This window comes from Danio rerio, chromosome 5 (assembly GCF_052040795.2).
Source record: "Danio rerio strain M-AB ecotype USA chromosome 5, GRCz13ab, whole genome shotgun sequence".
NCBI classification, from domain to species: Eukaryota; Metazoa; Chordata; class Actinopteri; order Cypriniformes; family Danionidae; genus Danio; species Danio rerio.
In genome coordinates this window covers 29,947,501-29,967,300 of record NC_141025.1, presented here as the reverse complement: position 1 = coordinate 29,967,300, position 19,800 = coordinate 29,947,501, and the positions used below count along the sequence as shown (strand labels likewise).

The 19,800-nt window shown below is 36.5% G+C and overlaps 2 protein-coding genes and 1 long non-coding RNA gene across 4 annotated transcripts in view; 2 read left to right on the top strand and 1 right to left on the bottom strand.

The window, feature by feature from the left end:
• The window catches only part of niban2b (niban apoptosis regulator 2b), a 59,122-nt gene extending 51,291 nt beyond the window's left edge, over positions 1-7,831 (top strand). The window contains 7 exon segments of the mRNA NM_001326382.1: positions 503-665; positions 1,398-1,585; positions 2,924-3,079; positions 5,279-5,392; positions 5,480-5,587; positions 5,676-5,787; positions 6,829-7,831. Coding sequence (NP_001313311.1) covers positions 503-665; positions 1,398-1,585; positions 2,924-3,079; positions 5,279-5,392; positions 5,480-5,587; positions 5,676-5,787; positions 6,829-7,703 — 1,716 coding nt within the window. The 3' untranslated portion in view covers positions 7,704-7,831.
• A 951-nt stretch (positions 7,832-8,782) lies between these two features.
• On the bottom strand, positions 8,783-10,311 carry LOC147844000 (uncharacterized). The gene is made up of 2 exons (XR_015491270.1): positions 10,054-10,311; positions 8,783-9,755 (listed from the first exon to the last, which is right to left on the bottom strand). It is a non-coding gene; the product is annotated as an uncharacterized LOC147844000 (long non-coding RNA).
• A 262-nt stretch (positions 10,312-10,573) lies between these two features.
• The window catches only part of npdc1b (neural proliferation, differentiation and control, 1b), a 41,634-nt gene continuing 32,407 nt past the window's right edge, over positions 10,574-19,800 (top strand). For both annotated transcript variants that reach the window (XM_087253546.1, XM_087253545.1), the window contains exon 1: positions 10,574-10,898. In XM_087253546.1, coding sequence (XP_087109672.1) covers positions 10,814-10,898 — 85 coding nt within the window. In that variant the 5' untranslated portion in view covers positions 10,574-10,813. The remainder of the gene's footprint in view (positions 10,899-19,800) is intronic.

Here is a 19,800-nt window from a genome sequence, read left to right as displayed (position 1 = left end):
GAAATTGAAAGATAATACAATTAAATTAAAGCTAAATATTAAAAAAATAATCATGAACTACAAAATTTCAACTTTTTTTTATTTTTTTTCTTTCTCTTGATTTTTCCTCTTTTTTTTTTTTAATTTGTATTTAATATTTTTCCATGACATACAGTATAAATTTGGATGTACTAGTTCTTGGACCATTAGTTATTTTGTTAGATAAGCTCCAGATTTGGCTTCAGTACTGACTAATCTAATGTATTTGCACAAATAAAAAAACTATAGCATCCTATAAAAATATTAAATTAAAAGATAGATTTGTGAGGGGTATACTTGTATATGCTGAGCACTCTATATTTTATTTTGTTGTGTTTTAATTCACAATGATATGTATAATATAAGGGTCCTAATTTTATTGATGTTGGTGTAGCACATTAGTAGTATAAAGTCTGTTTTGTAAGGAATCTGATCTTTCTATTTTCCAGCAGCCTGGCTTTACTCCAGTGTGTTTTGTGTTCAGATATCAGATGCAGTGTACGGCCTGGTTCAGAGTCAGGCTCAGGCTCAGTATGAAGCTGTAGTGCAGAGCTGTGAAGCAGGTCGACCTCCTCTTGAAACCACCATCCGCACAGACATGGACCAGATCATCACTTCCAAAGAACACGTGACCAGCAAAATACGAGGTTTGACGTCTTTTCTCCTACAATTCCTTCATATGTCTTTACTAAGTGACAGAAACGGGCTGCTTATTATTTATCTGGAAATAACCTGCCAGATGTTTATCTTATCATATCAGGTTTCTGGTGATATGCTTTCCTAGGAAGTGCATTTTAAAGGGATTGTGAAAGAACAGACAACGTTTTGACAGCTTTTCTGAAGTGTTGTTGACGCACATGATAGAAGTGTTCTTCAGAAATTGCAAAAACGCCTTCTGTTTGTCTTTCCTATGTATTCATAATATCCTTGGATATTTAATTGTTTCTGCATACTTTGATTATATCATGATCTAGCACTGATGTAAAGAAATAACTAATTAGTCACTTGTGGCCATGACCAGGCAGCATTATTATTAATTTTTGCTATTTATGCACAGATTTTGTAAAAAAAATTAAATAAAATAAATAAATAAATATATACTTATATATATATATATATATATATATATATATATATATATATATATATATATATATATATATATATATATATATATATATATAGAGAGAGAGAGAGAGAGAGAGAGAGAGAGAGAGAGAGAGAGAGAGAGAGAGAGAGAGAGAGAGAGAGAGAGAGAGAGACAGAGAGAGAGACAGAGAGAGAGGGGGGGGGATAATTTTGAAAGTATAGTAACACATAAACTAAAAATAACTTTTTTTTTTTGTGTTTTTTTTTTTTTTTTTTTTTTTTGTCTATAGGGCTTGTGCTGCCCAAAGCAGAGAAGCTTCTAAAGGTCAGCATCCAGCCATACATCAGCTCAATCCTGGACGCTCTGATGGAGCCCACGAGCCGAGGCTTCTTCGAGGTGCGAGACCTGTTCTTCAGAGAGCTGGTGGACATGAGCAAGAATCTCCTCAATGATGGAAACAAAGAGAAACTCGGCGAGGTAATGTAGAACTTCATTTTACAGTTCTGTTTCACATGTACTTACTGTATATTTAGTACAGTCATTACATAAACTGGGTAATAACAAGGTACTACCCCTAAACCTACACCTGAACCATGTTATTATTGCCTTATGTAACCAAACATTTCCTTGGGTAAAGTAAGTCAAAGGGTTAGTTCACCCAAAAATAAGAAATTTTTCAATTATTCTCACTCAAGTGGTTTTAGTTTTTTTTTTCTCTTGATTTCTTTTTTCTGTTGAACACAGAAAAATATATTCTAAAGAATGTTAGACACTAGAAACTGTAGTAGGAGAAAATGGCTGTTTTTCCCCAACATTCTTCAGAATATTTTTCTTTGTGAAATATGAACAGAAGACATAAGCTTTTCTAGATTTTTCTACAGGTGCTTCTATACAGGTTTATATACTTTCTGACTACATGTGACCCCCCCCCCCCCCCCCCCCCCGCTTAAATCTCTCATCATCTGCGTACCCTTCAACTTTTCCAAACCAGTTTGAGTTTCTTTCTTTTGTTTAAACCAAAGGCAAATATTTTACAAATGCTGAAAACCTGTAACCATTTACTTCCATTGTTTTTCCTAATATGGAAGTCAGTGGTTACACATTTTTAGCTTTCTTCTAAATATCTTTTGTGTTCAACAAAAGAAAGAAACCCATTAAGATTTAGAAGCACTTGAGGCTTGGTAAATAATGAATAAATCTTCATTTTGGGTGAACTATGCCTCTAAAGCAGAGCTCAAACTGCCGGCCTGCTGGCATTAGTAAGATTCTACTGCTGGCTAAATTAAACATGTTAAAGTAAATGTGAATATGTACATAATTGTCACCTCTTTGTTGTAGTTTAAAAAAAAAAAAAGAATGATATTGAGATGAACAATTGCCAGTGAAGTCAATAAAGTTACCCAAACTGCGCTCTACTGTTTTACGCTATCTGTTAACTTTTGGTTAAGCAACAGTTGATTAGGATATAATTATAATTATTATGCCTATTATTAAATTGTAGTCAATATGTACAACAAGAAACAAAAAGAAAGAGCTTTGATACTCTGGGGAAGAATGTATGAGTGCATCAATTCCATCAGGTATCCACTTTATTTGTGTGCTAGACTGTTAAAACGGCCCTCCGATGAATTCTCAGTCCTAGATTTGAGACCCCTGCTCTAAAGCCGTAGTTCATTCAGAAATATAAATTCTTTCATTTACTCATCCTTCACTTTCTTCCAAACAACTTTGAGCCTCTTTTGCTCATAGGTGCTAATAGGCGAGACATGAAAACCTTTTAATATCTCTTAAATCTCTTTTGTGTTTGCTTCCCAGCACATGGACAAGATCTCCATGCTGGCCTTTCATCCAGTGAAGATGCAGAACGGCTATGAGAAGATGGAGACTCTGAGTTTAGAGGGACTCCAGCAGCGATTTGACGTTTCCAGCCCGTCCGTGTTTGTACAGAGAGCTCAAATCCTAATGCGAGAGGTCAGTCACCTTTGAGATGAAAAAAAAAATCTGAAGAATTTCATTATAAACAACCACCATTACTGTCACACTGTGGTATTGACAACAAACTACACGTGTACCAGTCATCTGAGCTGCTTTTATGAGATTTATGCCATCAGAATGGTTTGTTGAACTGCAGCTTGTTTAAAGATGTATAGAAACATCTCTGTTAGTTAGGAAGGAGGTTGTAACGGCAAAACAAGTGGTTTCTGTGTGTCAATTAGGGTTTGGTTTGAGGTTTTTGTTTTGTATGAAACTGTAGGCCCTGAGGAGGTATGTGCTGTTGTGGTTGAGATGTTAAACCTCATTTCGGTCACTAAATGACATGGTTGTGTTTTTATAGACTAGCATATGACTGTGGATTGTATCGACCCTTTCATATGAAAGCTTTTTTTTTTTTTTTTTTTACTGTAGAGACAGATTTTCAGAGCACTGGGAGTGGAGAAACATGATTGAACTTGAGTGTTGTGAATTACCAAAATGTTGATCCACCCTTTCCATGTGGTGAAATACGCCCCCTTGTGGTAATAAGGATTAGCAGACCATAGTTTCTTGTGAAATGCTTGTTGTTGTCTTTTTTTTTTTTTTTTTTGCTTGGAAATTTCACAGTGGCTATTGCACAAAAGCTAGATAAAGCTGGGATTTTCGAGCTCTCCTTGTTAAAATTTAGCTTCTGCTCAGTCACGCGATAGCAGGCTAAATTAAACTAAATTAAGTTACTATGGAGATTTATTCTTTGCAGCTGCACCAGAACAACCAGGCTAAGAGTAATCATGGTATTATATCTGTTAGTTTCACTGTCAATGCTACTAGAATTGTGTTTTATAGCCACTCCCTGTTCTTGGCTATGTACAAATACTTTCCAACCATTAAAATTTTAAATATGTACTTTCAAATGTATTCTTCAGGTCTATTTCCATCTTAGACGCAATCCTGCTTAACTTTGGATAAAGGCTAGAATACAATAAGATTCATTTTAAAGGTAGCACGTATTCATCATTGTTGAAGCTTTTATTGCAATACAGACATAATGTAAGCTGCGAAAAAGGGCTTTTTAAACATGTATAATAACAAAAGAGATTGTATACATTTCTGTTTGCTTCGTTGTATAAATGCTTGGTATCAGTTTATTTTGATTCCTTTAACGCATTGTGTTGAATTTAAGTTACATTGCATCTACATCTACTTCTCATTAGATTGTAAGTAGACTGTTAGGTTGGGTTAGGGTTAGTGTAAGTTATAGTCAATTAAATGTCTGTTGAAGGAGCAGTATCAGCAGATATTAAGCAGACAGTCTACTAATACTCAAATGAGAAGTAATTGACATCTTTTAGTCAACAAAATGTGCAATGGGGACCATCAAAATCAAGTCTTACCAAATGTTTAGTGTAAACTCATTCATTCATTTTCCTTCAGCTTTAGTCTCTCTTTTAGAGGTTGCCACTGTGAAATGAACCGTAAACTAATGTTTAAAATAAATTTAATTGCAAAAGGCTCATAAACCTCTTTGGTAAATGTTGAAAGTGAGAAACAGCTACATTTGTTACAAAATTTCTGTCATTGGTAGTATTCATTTTTGTTTTACTATACTAACGTTTGCTTTTTTACTGTTTACTTTAACCTACAGTAAGTAACTCCTTTGAATAAAACAGTTATGAGTTATTAAACATTAAGAAATTAATAGTAAACTAAAAGTGACAATGTTAATAAATTGAGCTTTATTATAAAGAATCAGCTTTTTAAATCATTATCTCTGGCATGAACAGATTGACATGTAAAAATGTTTGTTTAAAATGTAATAGCATATTAAATCATTAAACATTCTCTATGTTGAATCCTTTATTTTGTTGCATTCTATTCTCTCTGTTCTAGGGCTTTGTGGTTTAGTAAAGCACATTATAAATAAAATGTATTATTATTATTATTATTATTATCATCAAACATTTGATGCTGTGATCAGCACCACAGTGAATAAAACAATTAGAATATTTTTACGAGGCCTTTCTTTAAGCTTTGTTTTCTAATCTCACACACACAGACACCTTGCATAAAACATGCTTATTGCCTACAATTTGCACATCCAAGATTATTTTGTCAACTAGCACTGCCTTGTCTAATCTGCAACTCTGTGTGGGTTATTATATTATTTTTAAGGATATATTTATCTGATTTGTGCAGCAAATGGATGACGCGGTGTACACGTTTGAGCAGCTGCTGCACCAGAGTTTGGAGGACCAGGAAGGAGAAGATCTCTGTAAAACCATCCAGCGCTGCCAGGATCGGGTCATCAAGGTAAAACACAATGTCCACCTGCCTTATCATACCTTTTGGAATCGTTTTAAACTTGATTTTTGTGTTTATTCCACATTGGTTCTCTAGAAATTTGACTATGACAGCAGTACTGTTCGTAAGAAGTTCTTCAGAGAGGCACTTCTGCAGATCTTCATCCCCTACATGCTGAAACAGCTCTCCCCATCATGCTCTGCTGTAAGTCCTGCAGCTGTTCTTATAGCAGTAATGCATTATCTGTTGGAAAAAAAAACACTCTGACATAGGGTGTATTCTGTTTTTGCAGGAGCTCCCTCGCTTCCAAGAGCTCATTTTTGAGGATTTCTCTCGTTTCATTCTGGTGGAGAACATCTTTGAGGAAGTGGTCCTGCACACGGTCATGAAAGATATAATGATGGGTAAGGTTTCTTTCAAAGAACAAGATGAGTTTAAAGCACTGATGTTATGGAAGTAGTGACCAATGTCTAAACTGTTATAACCCAAATGAAATTTTGCCCCAGATACTCCAGTTTCCTCCCACAGTCCAAAGACAAGCAGCATAAGTGAATATAATAAACCAATAGGAACAGTATATGAGTACTTACTGTATGTACTAAGCTTTCACTGCATGGGCATGCGCTGGTGTGGTTGGCGCTCTATTTCTCTAGGGCTGCTCCCGATAATCAAGGAAAAGGCTGAACGAATTCTGGGAGCTCTGGAGAACTACCTGATCTCGTACCCTCTTACATGATTATTGACCAGGCGAGAGCCTTGGGCTGACTTATCTCCAAGCTCAGGGTTCTCTCCTGAGACAGAACATTTTCTCTGGAGAAAAAAATAAACCCAAAATGTCAATACTGCAACAGAAACCAAACTGTTAAACATGTACTTGTGGAATGCCCTATTTTTAATGTTATCAAAGAACTTTTTTTTTATCTGGAGAGACTTAAAATGAAATATTTTTTAAATGTGAATGCTTCTAAAATTGTACAATTGTTTTAGCAAAGAATAGTTTTAGATTTTTGTCTTTTATATTATCATTATTATTAATTATGTATTTTTATCTTGTGTATTTATTGCTGTTGATTTACTTTTAATTTTTAGAATATTTTTTTTAATTATAAAAAAGTGTTATTTATAAAATATGGTAAACTTGATCTATTTTTTTTTTTTTGCCATAGCATAGCCAGAGAAACTAAAATGACAATGAACTCAAAATAATTTCTCTTTCTCTCCCGGGACAGCATGCAAAATCTGCTAACATTATCAAGCAATATCTTGAAGTCTGAACACTTTTGTAATTTTTTTATTTATTTTTTTACAAATTGTCATATTCTACCAACATATTCTCTAAATGACTATAGTTTTTATTTGAAATTTGGAATAAATGTTATTAGAGATTCCACAATGCATTCATGCCATCAGTGTGGTCTGATCAACATTTCCTCTTATGTCTCCAGCGGTGAAGGAAGCAGCAGTCCAGAGGAGACACAACCTATACCGAGACAGCATTGTTTTGACCAACAGCGACCCAAACCTTCACCTCCTGGCAGAAAACCCTGCCATCGACTGGGCTGAGGAGTATGGAGGAGGCCAGGAGGAGGCAGGTGGAGAAAACGCTGGAGATCCCGAAGCTCAGAAGAGGCGCAGGATGAAGCAGGTGGTCTCCATGATCCAGTTAGAGGGCACCGCATCAGTGCTGCCCCACGAGTCATGTCTGGAAGTGCCCAACGTGGGCAAAATTCCAGAGGAGGAGACCGAGGTACATTCAGACACCTCATTATCCCAAAAATCGGAGAAGCAAGTGCCCAACGGAACCAAAGAGGATGTGAACAGAAATGCGGTTGAGGAGAAGCCACCTACAAATAGAAGTCCGCAAAAAGAGGAAGAGAAAACGATGGAAAATTCACCACAGGACACAGAGAGCAAGTCAGCAATAGATTGTGCCATTCAAGAAATCGACAAAGCAGTTCAGGAAGAGGAACAAGAGAATCGGACGCAGAAAGAGGAAACCGAGGTAAAAGCAGACACTCATTTACAAGAAATGGAAGGAAGTACAAATAAAGATCCACCTTTAGGTTCAGAGGATTCAGCCGTTAGGGAAGTGGAGGCCGTGACGGCATCAGATCAACAGGAAAATCACATTACGGAGGGTAATCAAGACTCCCACACGGAAAAGCCCATCTGTTCGTTACAGCAGGACGACAGTGGAGTCCAGTCGCCTGCTAATGAGGTAAAAGTAGAGAAGCATCCAATGGAAAAGCAGGAATGTAATGACGCTGAAACAGGAGAGGACACTGGGAAGGGAGAAAGTGCACACGTGGATCACAAGTGAAAAGACTATTCAGTTAATGTGTTTGTATACCTGCAAACATTGAGGAAATGCATCACACATTGCTCTTAAAGGGATAGTTCACCCAGGTATGACTATTAACTCACTGTTTACTCAACCACAAGTAGTTCCAAACCCTTTATACGTTTCTTATTTGTGTTAACATTAAAAAAAGATGTTTTGAAGAATGTTTGACATGGTATTCAACGTTCTTTAAAATATATTGTTTTGTGTTCAACATAAAAAAGAAACAATCCATGTTTGGAAAAGTGCAGGGTAATTGATCAACTATCCCTTTAAAAGAGAGTTTTATTTTCACTATAGTCTCACATTTCTGACTGTATAGACATTATTTAGTGTCTATTGTAGTGTCTATTTTTGTTCTTGTCACGCTGTCACAATTTTTGCACTTAGAAAAAAAAAATCACGTCACTCAGAGCTGGACTCGATTATATACACGTCTTACAGTAGGTCACAATGTCTTTCTAATCATATATACGAAATCCAACACTATTAGGATTCTCAATCATTTCTGAGTGTGCTGAAAATCATGACGTAAAGCAGACACATTCTGCACGATGTTAATAGCATATGTTGCCTTATTTAAACTATGTTGTTGCATCAGATTGTTTTTATTGATCAAAATCATCTGCCTCGCCCAGAATTCAAACTGAAGACACTGAACTTAATTTTTTTCAAAAGGTTTTTTTTAATGTAAGTTTGTTTTATGCCTAAGCAATTTTTGTTGTTGCTGAAAATGGCATAAGGAAATGTCAGTTTTCTGCACAGAAGATATTCTGATGCTGTGGTTTAACTGGTAAAGAGTGCATCATTTTAATCCCAGTTCCAAAACCGTACAAATGAATTCAAGTGATTTTCCAAATGGTGGCTTTTCCACTGTTGAGCTTTTCATTTTTATTATTATTATTTTTATTTTTATGTGTATTTGCTTTATCAAATTCGTATCAAATCTCTGGGTTGCATGTGCACTGTAGTAGTTTTAGTTCATGCTGAGGATACTGTGCTGCAGAGGGTTGTGGGTCTTTGTGGAGATGCGTGTCATTTTATTTAAGACAGGTGAGTTTTTTTTTTTTTTTTTTTTTTTTTTTTTAATACCGTAGGTCGATTTAATTCATATTCATGTTAGTACAGCGCCACTGACAGAAAACCAGATACTAATATTAGATCTTTGTATTTCAAATTGAAATGTTTGTTGTGCAAATAGTTGTCTTCGATGCATCTGTCCACAAGGTTTCCTCCTTGCTGTTTGAGATTTTCTTAAGTGCAGTTTTATCTATGAAATGACAAGTACTTTAACTTGGATGTAACTGAATATATTTTCTTTTATTTATTAGTTACAAGCACTTGGTACTATACTGCATCTTAACCTTTTTAATTGTATGCTACTCAAATCCTTTTGTGACTTATTTTATTGTTATGTTTTGAAAAAAATAAATCATTCACTGACAGACAGTTGATATATTTTTGTTTTTAAAATGTTTACTCAATTGAATCTGATAATAGTAACACTTTACAATATGGTTTAGTTGTTTACATTAGCTGAACAGATCTTGGACTGCAGTCATTTTAAACACTTCAAATTAACTAAAAGTTGATTGTTCAAATCAATGCACTACGAACTAACATGAATATGAATTTGATGTTAGTAAGTGCTATAAGTAGTATCTCCTATTAATTGGTTTATTAAATACATTATTTATAGGTGTTCACCTGAAGTATTTCGCCAAATGTGGTGTGGTGTATCGGTTACACCAGCAGGAGGCAGTGCACACTTTTGTCACGCTAGCCGCACCAAATCCTGAACACTGGCCTGAACCAAGATGAACTTGCAGTAATATTTATTTATTTATTTACATTAATAACAGGAGATACATAAAACCTCAAATTTTACTAATATTGTGTGACCTGAATAAAAAAAATACATATTCATTGTACAACTAGTTACACAAATGATACAAAGTATAAGGGGAAAAAATCATACATAAAAGAAAAACAAATATTTAAAGAAAATGCTATAAAAAAACACATAAATATCTTAAAACAGTGGCTCTCAAACGTTTTTTATCAAGTACCACCTCAGAAAAAAATGGTCTCTCCGTGTACCACCAAAATGAGCAGAATTGAAATACAGTAGCATAGTAGGCCCAGTAAAGAAGCTTCAACTTTGCACAGTTAAAAAACGTGGCAGATTACCTCAGAAATATAGGCTATATGCCATATGTGGCATATTTTATACATGATTTTTGATCAATTTTGAAATGTGTGTAGCATGTCATGTTTCATTCCTCCGCGTTACATATGTATATATTATGTACCACAGTTTGAGAACCACTGTCTTAAAAAAAACGTAAATTATTAAGAGTGTTACATAGGCGTACCAAAAGGGATCTGATCAAAAGTATTATGTTTGTTATTTTGATATGATAAATGACATTATTAATGACCAATGATATTATTGTATGATATAGTATTAATGACCAATGATATTATTTTGATATGCTATTATGATACGTGATATTATTAATGATCTTATAATAATAAAAAAAATTTCAGCAGCTCAGTTGTTTTGGTAGCTTTCTTATTAAGCAGACTCAAAATAAAGTTTCAAGTCAACATAATTAAATTTATTTTTATAAAAAATTATATATATATATATATATATATATATATATATATATATATATATATATATATATATATATATATATATATATATATATATATGAGCGTCTGTTGAAACGCATTTTTAATAATTATCCAACGTACGCATCGACAGCTCGCAGACGCCCAGACGTGATGACGACAATGTTTTGCGTAGCTCGAGCGCGCAAGCTCTGGTATTTTCTCCGCTCAGACTCAAAGTGAGAGAGATCGGCTCAGCTCTTCGTATCAGTCACGCAGCGCACAGGCAGCATCATCAGCATCAGCATCATCAGTTGCAGCAGCGAGCGATCCCGCACACCGTAAACACTCCTCATCCACTGCAGACCTGACTGCCATTGCACAGACATTACAGGCGCAGGTTTTCCGCGACTGTGGGACGGGGGAATGATAAACCCCGGGTCCCCAAAGCCGTTGTACTGCTCGTAAGGATGCGATCACTGAGTCGACCGTGGGCCTCGACACTCGCCGAGGCTTTCCTCATCACAACAGTGGCCGTCAGCGCCGCGATGGCAGGTAGGACGCGTGTTATTCTTGGCGTTTATAGAGACTGTGTAGATAAACTGCTTACTTGGGTTAAGTAAACAATGTCTGCATATCAAATGTAAAATCTGCTTGTAATTACCGCATATGGATAATACATTATGAGTATTTTGATATTTTAGTACACAAGTCTACTTCAGATGTAGCTGCATAACCAAAATCTTAATTAGCGTATTTTGTATGAGATTTATTTTGCATCATTAAGAATAACAGAATGTTTTGCTTATGTTTAGTGTCTTTTGGATACATTGAGGCTTGAATTTTTGTCTTTGATTTGTTGATTATTCTGCTCTATGGCCATCTGAAAATGATGAGGTCCTTTATTGAAATGAGCAATGATTTTAATATAGCCTAGTTAAAGTTTGGCAACCAAGTTTTAACATATTGTTGATTACCATTTGTAACCACAGGTTTACTAAAATACCATGGTTAAAGCTATGTTAGTTACCATGGATTAACTACAAAAAGGCCATAAGAACCATGGTAAACTTGCGTAAGGAGCATAATAAATGTCATGATGCATGAAAGAACAACAAATCTGTTGTGTGACGCAAATGGGAGAGATTCGCACCACCTTGTCATCCACATGTGTCCATTTTTGGAAATGGGTGCACATTGTTTTGATGTAATTCTCATATGACAGTAATTCCTCAGAGTTTTAGAGTCGTCTCCATGTTTGTCACTCGGCAGATTTTGCATTAATGTCCTGATAATGTCGCTCGGTTCATTGACACGTACACTCCAAGGGGCTCTTCTCTCTCACCTCTTGTTGTTGAGTAATGGAAACACTAACAGGCAATCAGCAGTCAGGAAGGAGGACTCCAGATCCTGACACGTTCCTTCTGACACGCAGGTCTGAGAGCTATAAATAAGAACAAAAAGAATGTAGAACATGACGGCCACTGGAGTCTCTCATATCAGACCAAAGACAGACTCTGCACTTGACACTCAAGGGAAGCATGCACAACAAAAGACTCTTTCCCATTTTACAAGGCCAGTTCTTGGCAGTTCATAACTTGTACTTGCATACGTTTACACTTATTTATATGTATCTTTGTTTGTTCTCTTATATTTACCCAGCTGCTCATCAACCGATACACTAAAAAACATTTACTATGCTGTTTTCTAAGAGGAACACTTACAGATAAAATGTATCTACTGTTAAAATTCAAAATGCAACTACAAATGTTTGACATTTAATGGATTTTTCATTCATTCGTTTTTTTTTTTTTTCAGTTTAGTCCCTTTATTCATCAGGGGTCACCACAGCGGAATGAACCGCCAACTTATCCAGCATATTTTTTACATAGCGGATGCTCTTACAGCTGCAACCCATCTCTGGGAAACACCCATACACTCATTCACACAATTGGACAATTTAGCTCACCCAATTCTCCTATATCGCATGTCTTTGGACTGTGGGGCGAACCGGAGCACCCGAAGGAAACCCACGCCAACCTGGGGAGAACATGCAAACTCCACATAGAAATGCCTTCTGAAATTGTCGAGGCTTAAGAACTAGTTTGTCCAAAAATAAAAAAAAATATATGTTTTTACTTACCCTCATGTCTTTCCAAACCCTTAACACAAATTAAGATTTTTTTTGTAAATCCGGGAGCTCTCTCATCCACCATAGATGGCAACTGTCCAATTCAAAAGTCCCAACTTTTATATTTATGGACTATTTAACAGCAAATATCGCATACTGTATGCATCCACTTTCTTACAAATACAGCTTGAGCCTAAATTAATCATGAATGAACCTTTTGTCAGCTCACTGTGTCAATGACTCGGCAGAAAGCACAAGAAATCTTCCTCATAAACATTCAAGTTCATGGTTAAAATCTAGCCTAGAGCGCATTCTGCTGTTAAAAAGAACGCTCAGAATTGATTCATTAGAGAATAGCAATGCGTTTTGAAGATCTCTGATATGATTTCTCAAAATATTTTAAAAAGCTGTTAATAAGAGATTAAAGAGAACTTTGGTTTAACACTCATAGGTCTAGTCAAAAATGCGGGCATTTTATGCTATTTCTGTAGAAAATTGTTAAAAAAATCAGCGGATTTATGCGGAATGATTTTGGGAGTATCATAACTAAAAATGTAATATGTTTAATACAAAATAGGTAACACTTTATTTTGATGGTTAATTCGAGTATTAGTAGACTGTCTGCTTAATATCTGTTGATACTGCTCCTTCAACAGACATTTAATTGACTATAGGAAACTTTGCATGTACAAGTCAACTTACGCTAACCGTAACCCCAACCCCAACCTAACAGTCTACTTATAATCTAATGAGAATTAGTTGGCATGTAGTTGCATTATAACTTAAATTCAACAAACGAACTATCAAAATATAGCGTGACCAAAAAAAGGATACATTTTTAACTTTTAATTAATGTTCACAATGCAAATCTAAATAGATCCTTCTATTTGGTAAACAAAGGTCTCTCATGTAATGTCTACTAAAAGACAGAAAATATTACTTTAAAAGTATATTTTAAATACCTCATATGAACATTTTCATATTAGTCCCTAATATTACTGAAATATGAACTAATTTAAAAACAGAATAATATATAATTTTACACAAATTTACATGTAAGGACAGTAAATAGACTCAATGATGGGCTTGAAATCAGCTTATTTCTGCATGCTCAGATTCCGTGTTGGCCTTTTCTGGCAGTTGGCTGTGCGCACGTGTGTGTGAGCCCATTTCAGCTGTTAAAAAAGATTACCAAATTTAAACAAGTTTAATTTACTAGAGTTTAAGATGCATGCAGATCACCTTTAAGAATGATGAAGAATTGAATGAAAACAATAGTCATGATAACACTAAACCGATATGTTGAGAGTATCTGAGGCACAGGCTGTAAAGACTTTGCTCTCAGGAAAGGCTGATGGGAAGCAACAGCTGATTTGCTCTTAAAAACACATGAAAGCTATGCTATTGCTTCCATTTTACAAGTTCAGATGTTTTAAGAATAAAGCATATTTGGCGTGCTGTCCAGGGAGAGGGCTCTGAGCTCTGAGCGGAAAAGACACCCCGACTCGAGTTATTCCCCTTATCGGAAAAGAAAGAGACGATGGGGTTGGAGTGAAGTGTCTATCCCGGCGCAGATATTGTTTAGGAGGTGAGGTGTCAGAGTGGTGCGCGATGCTAAAGTCGTGAGATAATGCAGGTAGGACAACCTTTTGGTATTTATAAGGGTTTGGTATAATGCTGATAGGATAATAGAATGATTGTCAATGATGTACAGTATTAGAAATGCTGAAACATCTGCACATGCTCCTCCTGAAATTTGTTTGTAAAACATCACTTAAATAAGGGCATCTAAAGCATGATATAACAAATGATCTGTGGGTTATTTTGAGCTGAAATTTCAGACACTTTTGGGTGTAGTATAAAAGATTAAGTCCCACAGCAAAAAAGCCCCCCCCCCCCCCCCCCCCCCTAAAAAAAAAAAAAAAAAAAAAAAACAGATGAAAGGAGAGAGCCTAAGAGCCATAAAAGTGGATGATATTTAACCCAAAGCGCAGACATTTCACAAAGGCTTTTGGAGGTTGCTAGGACTTTGCTCGCACTGTAGAGGAGCTGTGAAGTCGATAATTGACCGTCTAATGAGAAGGAAGACAGCTTAAGTAACCTTCAGAAATAAGTACCGCAAATGGTTGTTCTTTTTAAGAACTTGAATAGAGGCAGTTATGAAACCCTGGAGATTTATTGCATTGTAGATCATTCAGGTGCAGAGAGAAAAGGAAGGTGTTGTTGCTACTGCAAAAGAGAGGAGGAAAAAAGATCTAAAAACACGATGTAAATAACAGAATGTCAGTGCAGTAAAAGGATTTTAATGGCTAGTTCAAGAAATAAAGTGCTGATTAATATTACACCAGATAAATGATAAATAGCATGTTTATCATTTTTTATCATTAAATTAGAAAAGTTAGATAAACATATTTATACAGTTGAAGCCAGAATTATTAGCCCCCCTGTTTATTTTTTCCCCAATTTCTGTCTTTGCCATGATTACAGTAAATATTATTTGACTAGACATTTTTCAAGACACTTCTATACATCTTAAAGTGACATTTAAAGACTTAACTAGGTTAATTTGGCTAACTCTGCAGGTTAGGGTAATTAGGCAAGTTATTGTATAACAATGGTTTGTTCTGTAGATTAAAAAATATACTAAAAGCTGAAATAATTTTGACCTTAAAATGTTTTAAAAAAATAAAAGCTGCTTTTATTCTAGCCAAAATAAAACAAATAAGACTTTCTTCAAAAGAAAAAATATTATCAGACATACTGTGCAAATTTCTTTGCTCATCATTTAGGAAATATTTAAAAAAGCGAAAAAAAAAATTAAAAGGGGGGCTAATAATTCTGACATTGAATGAAACATTATGTCATGAAAATTGACTTGAAAGTGCTGGAAAACTCATGGAATTTTTGTAGTAAAAATGTGTATGAACCCTGATTGTACAAATGAGATCATACAAATTTAAAACAAAATAACCAATAATATAAAAAGTTATGAATTGCCGTGAGACAGTGTTGATAAATCTTGTTAAAATGTATAATGCTTCTTTTTTGCTTTAAAAAATCACACTTTAATTTGTTTGCTGCTTGAAACCCCTGGAGCTTGTAAATATATTTGAATAAACGGACGTGGAATAAAAATAAAATTGATTTCTCAGTTTATGAAAAATGTCTGTAGAATTATGGCAAGTGGCTTAAAGCCTTGAAGCACTCAGAAGAAGTTATGCCTCTAAAGAGATTAAATACGGTAATATCGGAGTCTGTCGTTCTCCTTTTGCTGATCTTGCCTCCTGTACCATACTCTGATTTAATGCCTGGAGTGTAGGAAGTCTGTCTCATTTCCAGTTTGCTTCTGTCGTTATTACTTTCTCCTGCTCGCTGTGTGTTTGAGTTGCTGTTATAATTTAGCCTTATGAACCGTTCATAAGTCTTTCAGTAACTTCATACAGTCACGTCAGACCTAAGCTTCCGTGAAAGAGGGCGAGATGTTTTAAACAGCGCATGAAGTAGACCGTAATCCTCATATACTTGCGTGTGTTAGACTTCAGATTGTTCTGTCATGTTAATCTCACTTCAAAGCAGATGTCTAAACCTAACATTTTGCACTGCGCGACTGCGAAAGTGAAGAGATCTGCCTTCAAGTTCAGCATCTTTCTCTCATGCTCTACAATTTGTGTGTATTTGAACAGCAGAGGAAACGTCTGGCATAATAAGTACAGCTCAGTTGCTCTGTCACTTTTCATTGTTTCAGTTCTGCAGCTTTCTTTTGATGTGAAAATGAACACAATGGCGAGATGTGTTATTGAAACACAAAGCTGCCACTCAAACGTTGCACCATAGAAATCAAACATCGTGAATATTCTCAAACTGTCTCTCATCGCATGCTTTCTTTCACTCAAAGCTTCTACTCTCGTTTTTCTCTGTCTTATTTGGGTTGCTGTATACATATTTTACAGTATATGTACTTAAAGTGTACAGTGCAATGTCACTGGCTGAGAAATGACTGGTTTATAAATGGTAACTAAATACGGGATTTCACCAAGTAGGACATGTTCCAGGATCAACATCTATTTTGATGCTGGAACAAAATTCCAATCAGACAATTAGGAGATACGTTAACAGTTTAGGTGTAACTTTAGGCTTACAGTCATGTGCTTCTACATGATTGTTATCCAACTAGTATTTCCTACTGATGTTGACAATAATGTACTGTTGGGGTTGGTGTTAGGGGTCAGGATTAGATATGGATTAATTTTTTTGAACAAAAATGACATTCCAGGATCAACATAGATGTTAATGCAGGATCGCATCCTACTGTAATTGGCAAAATCACACACCCACCATCAAATAACGAGCTACCCCTTTTGTTATTGCTTTTCTTCTTTCTTTTTTCTCTGAATCCTTACAGCACATTTTCACTGGGAGCACAGCGTAGCAAGTGTTTTCAGTTTATTCATATATAAGTTGAGCGAAAACACCCACGCAGTGCATTATGGCAGGGGTGTCCAAACTCGGTGCTGGAGGGCCGATGTCCTGGAGAGTTTAGCATCAACCTTAATCAAACACACCTGAAGCAGCTAATCAAGCTCTTACTAGATATACTAGAAACTTCCATGCAAGTGTGTTGAAGCAAGTCGGAGCTAAACTCAGCAGGACACCGGCCCTCCAGGACTGAGTTTGGACACCCGTGTATTATGGGGTTGAAAGTAGCACAGAGAAAACATTGAGAGCTGCCAAGAGCATCAGATAGGTTGGGCATTTCTCCACTTTATGCAAATGTCAAGTGAAAAACACCAGTCTGCAACCATTCATTCATTTGTTTTCTTTTCGGCTTAGACCCCTTTATTAATCAGGGGTCGCCACAGTGCAATGAACTGCTAACTTATACAGCATATGTTTTACGCAGCAGATGCCCTTCCAGCTGCAATCCAACAACGGGAAACACCCATACACTCTTACATTCACACACATACACTACGGCCAGTTTAGCATATTTAATTCACCAATAGCGCATGTCATATAGAACATGCAAACTAACAAAAGTAAAATGGCATTGATTACAAACTGATATAAAAAAAATAGCACTTAATAGTTTTGCAATTTGTTATGTTTTTTTTTTCAGTTGAATAAAACTATTTTCAATTCATATATTTCATATTTGAAGATTTCTTAAAAATTTTGTTAAAGTCTTGTCTCATTCTCGTGAACCCAATCTTGTGTCTCGTCTTGTCTCTTGGAGTAAGCGTCTCGTCACACCCCGAGTAATCACCCAGTGCTTTATGATTGTGCAAACTAAAACTGAAACTTTCTGAAAAGCCAACGTGAAGATTTTCTGAAACTCTGGGTACATCGAAGTTTTTGCCTCATGACGTCAGTGTGCGCATTGTTTTCTCCTTTCTGATTGGCCAACATGAGTGGGTTCACATCAGTGGCGTAGCGCAAAATGCGGAGGCCCCCCTGCAGGGATCGCTGACGGGGCCCCCTGATGAAGTTTGGGGGGGGATGGATGCGTCATACGTCAATTTGCATATCACTGACGTCATCACGTTCTACCGTTTCTGTTTGTTTAACAGCCTATGGTTAATAAAGGGGTATTTATAATTGCACTACACTTTATATAAGTATGTTTATTTAACTAAATGTATTGCTGTTTGAATACAGTATGTCATTATAGATGTGTAGTGAATGTGCAGTAATCTCTCATATGTAATAAACTCAGACAAGTTCAGAAACTGTCACTAAAATATCTGTGATTGTGAACAAGAAAAGAATAAACGGTCCAATTAAATTGTTAAAATAAAGGATGAGTAGATCGGTTTGACTGTACAAGGGAAATACCTTCACACTGCCTGTGCTAAATCATTTGTCGTCGGTACACAGAGGGGTGATCTGCTCTCGGGCTGCAGGTGGGAGAGGCTGCTGTACGAGGACTGACTGGGCCGCCTGTCAGTGCTGTGAGGCGGGGGAGGAGTCGGCGGCATCACACGCAGCTTGTTGAGAAGAGTAGGGACGGTACAGTATGGACAAATGACAGTCTACAAAAAAATCTCCAATAACACACAAAAAAGTTGCTAGATTTGTCGCTAGGGGGGTCTGAAAAATCGCTAAATCTAATGACAAAGTCTCTAAGTTGGCAACATTGGCGGCAAGCAATCAGAATGAAGTAGTCCACCGCTTGAGAGGTGTTCAGAGAACACAGACCTGTGAACTTTGGTTCCGACCACAGTTGTTCCCAAGAGTTTGATTATTGCGGTTGCCGGATTATCAATTATTGAAAATCGCGTCGACGCGGGGCCCCCTAATCACGCGGGGCCCCCCCGCGGTGCGTGCCCTGCATCTCAGCAGGGTGTTTTCACAACTCTAGTTTGAAAAAAGTCAGGAAAGTGGGTGAGACCAGCTCTGTTTAGGTGGGAGTGTCGAGTGGGGAAAGAGGGAAGGGTTTGCATTAAATTGTGAAAAGAGTTTCAGTTCGAGCATGCACTGATTTTCACAGAGGCAAAACAACACAGTGACTAAATTTGCATAGACATTATTAATTTAATTGTTATTCATTCATTCATTTTCTTGACAGCTTAGTCACTTTATTATTCCGGGGTCGCCACAGCGGAGTGAACCGCCAACTTATCCAGCAAGTTTTTTACGCAGCGGATGCCCTTCCAGCCGTAACCCATCTCTGGGAAACATCCACACACACATTCACACACACACTCATAAACTACGGACAATTTAGCCTACCCAATTCACCTGTCCCACATTTCTTTGGACTGTGGGGGAAACCGGAGCACCCGGAGGAAATCCACGCGAAGGCAGGGAGAACATGAAAACTCCACACAGAGACACCAACTGAGCCGAGGTTCGAACCAGCGACCCAGCAACCTACTTGCTGTGAGGCGACAGCACTACCTACTGCGCCGCTGCCTCACCCAATTTAATTATTAATTAAATAATAATGTTTATTATTTATTATTTGTAATTTGTCGACTTTAACTGCAGTTTGGCACTTTCACTTTCATTCAGTTACATTTCATGCATGCCCCCCATGACAAACAAGATACTGGATACGAGGAACTGATGCAAGAGTGTAGTTTTAATGGAATGTTTGACACCGCACGGCGAATGGGAGAAAGAAATCTCTGCATTTCTCGCTAACTTAGATGTACAACTGGACTCTGTAGGTTGTCAGAAAGTCGTGTGTGTATAGATTAGCCTGTCACAAAATGCGGCAAAAATTCCACACAACGGTAGTAGTTTGATCAAGGTGTTTATATCCGGAAAGTGCATCTTTCAGTCCATAATATTGTAGTGATATTAGCGTACTGTGTTAGTTACTGA